Consider the following 7,991-nt stretch of genomic DNA (forward strand, 5'->3'; position numbering starts at 1 on the left):
CACCTCAGAGGTGAACCACTTAGGGACAGCGGGGAGTCAAGAATAGGCTCAGCAACAGGAGGCAAGACTGAAGGTTAGAACCCGCTTCTAGTGCCGAGGTATTTATGATTGGTGCCTTTGTGAGGAGGGACGAGACGCACGTTGGTACTGCTTGTGAATTGGAAGGTGGTATATGGCAGCTGTATATCTGTTGTTGTCGTCGCCTGGATTGCAGATGGCGAACGGGAGTAGCGGCATGCTTGATGGAGAGCAGAAGAGAAGCTAGACCCGACCCTAGCCTGATGGGGAAAGGTGAGGGGGGTACAGTGGACAGAAGACGAGACAGAGGCGGACCTTTTACCGCCTAGGCCGATCTACCGATCTAGGCCAGGAAGCTGACGTTGGTGCAACCTTTCGGACGACGCGCTGCTGCCAACCATTAAGAAAATGGTGGTCGCCAATTTGTTTCCCATGTAATTACATTGCCTGCATCGCCTACCTTGCACAGTGGAATAGCTGAACCGAGCATGGCAAGGGATCAACTCGGCAGCACACACCGCGAGCACCAGAAGAGTTGCTCGAACAGCAAGTGCGAAGTGCAGCCCAGCACCCAGGCTGACTTCCAGCCAGGACTACTGCAGGCATGCAGCCCGGTTTGGCCACGCTGGTGGAGGGCTGGGCGGGCAAGCCTACCCACCAAGGTGTGGAGGCGCCTGCCACACACCCCTACCCTCTTCAGGCGAGGAGGGCAGTTGCCAGGCGGCTCAGAGAGGAACCCGAAGGCCCCACGTTATGCAGTAGAAGTGGTGTACATTCTGTGCTAGATAGAGCCGACCAGTTGCCGGGCCCAGAGAGGAGAGTAGCCGATGAGCACAACTGGGCAGTACCACCCGGGCAGTGAAGGGGCAATGGTCCCGACTTGGTGATTAACTAGGAGAACATAGTGGGGAGCTGGGGCGGCTATTTTGTGTGGAACCTTGAATAGAGCGCTGGCTGCATAGCTGTTTGTCGGTTTGTGAGTCTGGCGACGTCCCTGTTGGCCTTCCTAGCCATCATTGCGCCTGCACCAGCCGATGCTGCAGATGAATGCTCTGTCTGCTTATAGTTTCCGCGTTTACCAGTCGCCCATGGTGCGTTCAACCCTGCCTTACCGAATTATACATCAACTTCATGGTTTCCGAATCGGCCGCAGATGTGTTTGGGCGCAATTTCTTACGCATGGCCCGTGATTGTGTTGCACTACGGCCCGGTCTCAAACAAGACCACCCGCTTCCCAGCGCCAATCTCAGTTGCGAGAGACATCTGAGCAAGCCGAAAACCAAAACCTTGTTAAACAAAGCCGAAGGGCCCAGTGCATACCATCGCGTACACCAAGTCGCCACAAGCGGCTCACTACTATTCAAGGCCCCAGACCCTTTGATACTTATAAACTGGGCACTTCTTCTTTTCTGAGCGGGAAATATTGTGTCATAAAAAAATGTTTCCACATTATCCTTATAATAATGTGGTCTTAGTGTTCTGTACCCCTGTCTCTCTTAACCTGTAATCTCGTGGCTGTGCCGAAGTTGACCAGAAAGAACGTGCTGTGAGAGAGCGACGATGCCTTACACTGCAGAAGAACACAGCCAAGCCGCCCACCGGCCGCGCGCCAGCGGCACTCCACGCCGCCCACGACGAAACCGCGCGGCCACACCCCAAACCCCAAGGTGCGTCACACACCCAGGGCCACCTAGCAGCAAATCCGGGCGCACACTCGCAACCGGCCAACAGACACACGAGAAGAAAAAGAGAAGAGAGAGAGAGAGAGACCACCCCAAGCCACTGTGAAAACGGCGGCCACCCCTCTACGGAACAGAGACGGCGGCCTAACCAGCCAGGACCGAGACAACAACAAGGAACCTCCTCATAGCAGCTCGCACAACTCCGCCCACTCTCGTAGCCCCCCTTCCCCCGGCACCCCTTCTCCTCCCTAATTCTCCGAGCCACCCAATGCTTGGGGTGCCACGAGACCCAGACTTCAGCTCCAGCTCCCGGGGGCGACCCGCCGCTGGCCGAGCCAAGCTTGGGGCTGTCTGCAGAGCAGGTTAAGGGGGATCCGGGTGGGAACTAGCAGCTACAAAAGTGAAAACGCCCCTTGTAAGTCGCCCACATAAGCCAGTAAAGAGCTAATCCAGCATGCTGCGTCTTGCGCGGAACATGTCATAGATCACCTTAGCTAATCCGCGATGGTCTTTCATTTGCATACTCTTCAGCATGCCTACAATCAGCGGAAACCTGAAATAGCCCGACGGCCTGCCTAGTGCCCGCCGAGGCAGGGCATCCCAACAAGAAGTGTGCGTGTGTGTGTGCGTGTGTGTGTGTGCGTGTGTGTGTGTGCGTGTGTGTGTTACATGGTTGGGGGTGCGTGACCCCATACCTGTAAGACTACCCATACGAGCCGAAGGCCCAAGGGCAATACTACAACGCCTAAAAGCAACGGAGGAAAGGAAAACACCGCACATCAGCGCAGGCTAGCATCCAAAGGGGGTAATTGAGTTTCGGTGAGCCCACATACGTTCCAACATCCTCGCAAGACGTGCGGGTTCCCATTTCATGGCCTCCAACATGCTCTGTTGATGATCGAATCCCTCTTCAGCACGAATATCATTATAGGCTGGGCATTCCAGTAACACGTGTTTTCATCATCGACTTGGCAATTGGTGCCACAACAGCGGCAAAACCGCTGCGCCCTGGGGACATGGTACTTGGCCCTTCGTGCTCTGTTTGCCTCCAATGCCCAACAACATAAACGAAACTGAATTAGCTTACGATGTGCTAAACGAGAAATGAAAACCTTAGCATGTGTTGGCCACATGGCGGCTGCGGCTCCCGAAAAGGGCAGCCCCATCCAGTGCTTATACTTCGCCATTTGCACTCCCGGTTGCTTCCCATCTAATGGGTACTCCTCTGGCAAGACAGTCAGACGCATATGGTCCCAGCCGCTCATCAAACGCTGTCTTAGTGCCGTTATCATCGCTCCTTCGGGTAGAGGTCTACTCAACAACCAGTCAACACGCTCCTTTACCCCCACGACTTCTTGCGGTACTCCGCTCCAAATGTTGCACCCCAAGAAGGATTCTGTGCTACTGTCTCCCTTAACTGGTTCTGGTGGCTGAGGATTGGCGGACCCGATGGTGCTGAACGGTGCGGTTTGGACGATTTTGTTTTTGGCGAAAATTGCACCGCTGCCAAGGGCCTTACACAGCAGACCGAAGAGACATTTGCTCACTGGCGAGGCCCAGGCTGCGGGAGACGGAGAGTTTCGCCTCCCCGTCACGCCGTGTGTAGTGCTGCACCATGGCGTCGCTGCGCCACCGGCCGTGCGCTTTGCGCAGGTCCGCAGGCACACCGCGGTCGGCGGCAGTGCTATTTCCTCCTATGCGCATGGAATGCGCAGTGATGCGGCGGGTGATCCCCGCCGCTTGCAGGGTCTTGTTGAGCCGGTGGCAGAAGGCAGGGTACGACAGGGAGTGGATCGGCTGGGCCACCGTGCCTGTCAGGGGGCCTGACAGGTACCCCCCGGCCCTGTTCCACTGGACCGGTCGCAAAAGGGGCCCAACGTCCTCGTCCGGCGTGTCTGGGCGGCGTTTGTACCGTCCTAGGGTGAGGAGGCGCTCTGTCAGGCCCACGGGGCAAGCGGCACCGCCGACGCGGGCGATGGGAACCCAGTGACCCTGTCTCTGCTGATCGGTCTTGGATCGAGGGATGAAAACATCCATCCCAGTTGCCGTGATAACCAGAAGGTCCTCGTGAACGCTTATCTCCGCAGCATCATCGAACCGAAAGAACCCCGCGAACATGACCACGACGGCCGTGACGGTCATCAGCTGGTCAAGGGGCGGTTCTGGCCCACCGACCAGCCGGGCCAGCGCCGTGACGTCCGCCGGCTCCAGGGCGTCGCGTTCCAGCTTACGGCCTTGGAGTTGCTTTTTGGCGAGGTCGCGGACGATGCTGCAGGCAGGGTGCTCTGTAGGGGGCGCTCTGCCGGCTAGGCGGAAGTAGGAGCTGATTGCTGCACTCGCTGTGCGGACCCGTCCAGGCCCCACCTTATCTTCCTTGGACGAGTTCAGCAGGGAGAGCAGATAGAGTGCCACCGCCTCACCCGGGGTGTCATAGATGCTTCCGGGCAGTCGCCTGGCCACCCACCACTCGCGGAAAGGTTCCCAAGACCGGGCGTAATCATTGGACGTCCGTGGGGCGAGTGTCTGACCGGCCACTTGGGCAAACTGAGTCGCCAAGGTGGAGAGCTCCGCGTCCGCCTCCGCACCAAGAGCGACCAAAAGAGCCTCAGCCCGGGCATCTAAGTCTGTGTGAGGGGCGCGATCGGATCAGCGGGGACACGGATACGGTTGATGTTAGAGGCCGAGAAGTCGACCAGAAGGGCCAAGGTGGACCAGCGGGAAGCGCCTTTGGGCAGGGGGGCCCCCGAGGTGCGGGCCAGGAAGACATCCGCGGCAAGCGAACTCCACTCACGAAAGGTTTGAACCAGACCCCGTCGGCCGTGATAAAAGGCCACCAGTCGCGAGTAGGCCAGAAAGGCGCGACAAGGCAGAGCCGGCCTCGGCGTGCTGCAGTACCTTGAGGAGGAGGTGAAAGGGCGGGTTCGCCCAGCACCTGTGCCCCCATGAGAACCTGAACGTGTCGACTCCAGACGTCGTTGGAGTGAAATAGCGGGAATAGTACACGGGGAGCTGGAAAGTAGCGTGGGACGCAAATAGGTCGATGTCGAAGGGGCCCCAGGTGTCGTGAAGCCGACGGAATATGCTGGGCTTCAGCATCCAGTCATCAGGGTCTTGCAGTTTCGAAAGCGCATCGGCGAGCTGGTTCTGGCCGCGGGGTCGCCACTCCGCTTGCAAGCGGATATCCTGCTCGAAACAATAGCTGTGCAGCTCGCAGGCGACCTTGTGGGAGTTGTCCGCTTTAGCGGAGCCCTTGTTGACGACATTCGCGGCGTTAAGGTTGTCGGTTTAACCGACTGACCAGATAGACCGGCTGGGCTATCGAAAGATCGAATCGCGTTCAGAATGGCCTGGAGTTCCTGCAGGGTAGACCCCATAGCGGGCGTCCACTCGCCGTGTGCTAGCGCTAACTGGCCATTGAGGATTGTCCAGGCCCCCCAACCTCCGAGGAATTCAGAGGATTTACCAGCGGCATCGCAAAAAATGAGGGAGTGCACCACGGACGGAACCCACAGGTGCCGGCGGCCGTTAAACCGATCAAAGGACGACTCCCAGAAAGACAGTTCCTCCCGCGCGTCATCAGAGAGGGAGAGATGGGTTTCCCAGGTCTGCCGAGTTTCAATAAGTTGACCGAGAGCTCGGGTGCGCAGCCGGGCCCAAGGTCCGAGGGCCCAAGACATGGCCAGGAGTTGGCCTTTAATGGATGCCAATAAGCGGGCGGTCGAGCGCCGCGCCGTGAGCACACCATTGATCCCGGATAAGAAGCGGTCCCGCTTGTTGCCTGGCACGATGAAAACGCCGTCCTTGGTATTGCCCAAGCATGCCCAAGTAACGAATGCGATGTTGCACGGCCCCCAGCATAGATTTCTCTTTATTGACCAGGAAACCGAGCGTCTCCAACTGAGCAACCACTTCGGCCCTGCACCGGACCAAGTTATCGGCGTTCTGGTCTGCGTGAACCTGATCGTCTATGTAGCCCGAGCATCGCCAGCCGCGTTTGCGCCAGGGGCGCATGACCTCTCGCATGAGCTTCGTGAACGCCCAGCAAGCGGAAGCGAGGCCGAAAGGCAGCTGCGTGAAGACGTAGAAGATTCCTCTCCAGCAGAAGCCGAGATATTCCCAGAACCTGGGATCGATATCGAGGTGATGATAGCCGCTTTTAAGGTCCAAAGTAAAAAGGTAATCGCCTGGGAGTAGCCAACCAGGAACCGCCTTCAAGTCTTCGTAGCGGAAGGAGGGGACGTGCAAGTAATCATTTACCGGCCTGCCGTCCCAAATAAGCCGGAGCTTAGTTGCCTGCTGCACGACCCCCAACAGGCAAACCACGCGGGGCTGCGACGGCCATATGCGGGCCGTGCCCGACGCCACCAGATCTGCTACGGCTTTGTCCACGGACGCGGCGTTGGCGGTTGCCGAAGCGTGATTGCGGCCGGAGTGCTGGGGGGGAGGGCTGGAGACCCAACGGAGTGGGAAACCCGACGTGATCCACGAGATGACCAGTGCATTCACAACCCAAGCCTTCCAAGCGCCTTTCTTGCCCGAGAGGCATCCCCTCATCTGGGGCGGCATGGAAGGCAGACCCGCTACTGGTGTCGACCGAAATCCTGAGGCGTTGTCGAAAGTAGGACTACAAAACTCCCCTTTATCCTTCCAGAATTCACCCGTGGCCTCAACCTTCACACCTTCTGGCGCCACCGCGGGGTGGGCTGGTTGTTTCCGATGCGTGGTCAGACTTGCCGGAACTGGTGCGGGGTCCAGGTTTGGCCGACCGGCAGGGACAGGGCCCGGTGCAGGCCGTTTGGGGGCTGGTGAGTCTTCGGGGGCTGCAGTAGGTGGGCCACGCGGCTGACCTAAAAGACGCTGCCCTTTGAATTGGCTGGCGTTGCGACTGACGGACAGCTGGACGTTTTCCACAAGGCCCGGACTGGAGAGGGCCTCTACCCCTAGCTCGGACAGGAAGGCAATAGCATCGTCGTGCAAGAATGAATCTGTAGTTCCTCAGGCTGGAAATTACTGGCGGCTATGAAGGCCTGCAAGCGTGCACCGGACAGACTGTTGGAGACACAGGCGAGGCGAGAAGTAGAGCAACGCTTAAAGAAGTAAGACAGGCAAAAAACGGGTCCCCCAGCCGGCCGGCTGCCAAGGCGACTTGAGTGGCCACTTGGCCTGACGTGAATTATCCGAAAAGAGAAAAAACGGCAAACGCTGCCACAGAGTGAACCCGTGCGACGGTCTGTTCACAACCTCAAAACGCGAACGCGATAGAAAGGAAAAAAGCGGAAAAGCAAGACACTGCCAGTAAAAAAGGTCATCAACGAAGCTTACAATTGCACTCGCGGGCGCCAACAACTGCACACGCTGGCGCCAACAACTGCGCACGCTGGCGCCAACAACTGTGCACGCGGGCGCCAACAACTGTGCACGTGGCGCCAACGACTGCGCACGCGGGCGCCAACAACTGCGCACACAGGCACCAACAACTGCACACGCGGGCGCCAACTATCACGCACACGGGCGCCTCAATCACACGCGCGGGTGCCCAATTTGATGCTCGCTGGCAACCTCATCATAACCGAAAAAGAATATTCCTGCACACACTGCACTGACCAGCGATGGTCCTTGAAGAGAAGAAGCGGCACACGGGCCAAGAAAAAAGACAGGCACGCGGGCCCCACTCTACTGCACCAAGGCCTGAAAACCACTACTTGCCGCTGTGGCCTTCCTTGCGGCCATTGCCATTGCGATCGCTGCAATCAAAGCGCTCTGCATCGCGACCTCTGCTGTACTCATGACCTCCGCGCTGGCCGCCACCCCTGTGGCTGCTGCCGCGCGATCCGCCGCCGCTGCCTCCGCCGCCGGAGCCTCCAGCGCCACGAGAATGGCCGCCGCCATGACTGCCAGGCGTGGAGGCGCTCGCCGTCCGCAAGGCCCAGTCCTTCTGTTTCCGCACGAGGGCCTCCGCTTTTTCACCTTTTGGGATCCGTGTGCCGATAATGTTGTTAAAGCAGTGATCCGCGGCTGTCAGACCTATACGGGGCTCCGAGGCTAGCTGGGTGTCACCTCCATACCGATCTCGGCGCGAAGCTGGAGCGGGTCGGTCCACTCAGCAGCCCTCTCATAGCAGCCAGCATCGAGGTAGCTGCGAATGAGCTGTAAGCCGAGATGGAAGCCTGCGAAGGCTTGCAGACGGTGACCGATCACGTCTCTTGGCACCTTCTGCTCATTGGCCATGGTGCCTTCACGCAGAAGAGCATACAGCCTTGTCCAATAGTCAGCGTACAGGCTGTAGGGATC

The 7,991-nt window shown here is 58.5% G+C and overlaps 2 protein-coding genes across 2 annotated transcripts in view; one reads left to right on the forward strand and one right to left on the reverse strand.

Moving 5' to 3' along the window:
• Nucleotides 1–2,089, forward strand: part of VOLCADRAFT_97386 (uncharacterized protein) — a gene marked incomplete at both ends in the record, with an annotated part of 3,101 nt that extends 1,012 nt beyond the window's left edge. The window contains 2 exons of the mRNA XM_002956326.1: nucleotides 1,545–1,685; nucleotides 1,962–2,089. Of these exons, the coding sequence (XP_002956372.1) occupies nucleotides 1,545–1,685; nucleotides 1,962–2,089 (269 nt within the window). The remainder of the gene's footprint in view (nucleotides 1–1,544; nucleotides 1,686–1,961) is intronic.
• Nucleotides 2,090–3,215: 1,126 nt separating this feature from the next.
• The window catches only part of VOLCADRAFT_97387 (uncharacterized protein), a gene marked incomplete at both ends in the record, with an annotated part of 5,028 nt that continues 252 nt past the window's right edge, over nucleotides 3,216–7,991 (reverse strand). The window contains 3 exons of the mRNA XM_002956386.1: nucleotides 3,216–4,324; nucleotides 7,023–7,155; nucleotides 7,758–7,933. Of these exons, the coding sequence (XP_002956432.1) occupies nucleotides 3,216–4,324; nucleotides 7,023–7,155; nucleotides 7,758–7,933 (1,418 nt within the window). The remainder of the gene's footprint in view (nucleotides 4,325–7,022; nucleotides 7,156–7,757; nucleotides 7,934–7,991) is intronic.

The sequence above is a fragment of the Volvox carteri genome (assembly GCF_000143455.1).
Source record: "Volvox carteri f. nagariensis unplaced genomic scaffold VOLCAscaffold_60, whole genome shotgun sequence".
Lineage (NCBI taxonomy): Eukaryota > Viridiplantae > Chlorophyta > Chlorophyceae > Chlamydomonadales > Volvocaceae > Volvox > Volvox carteri.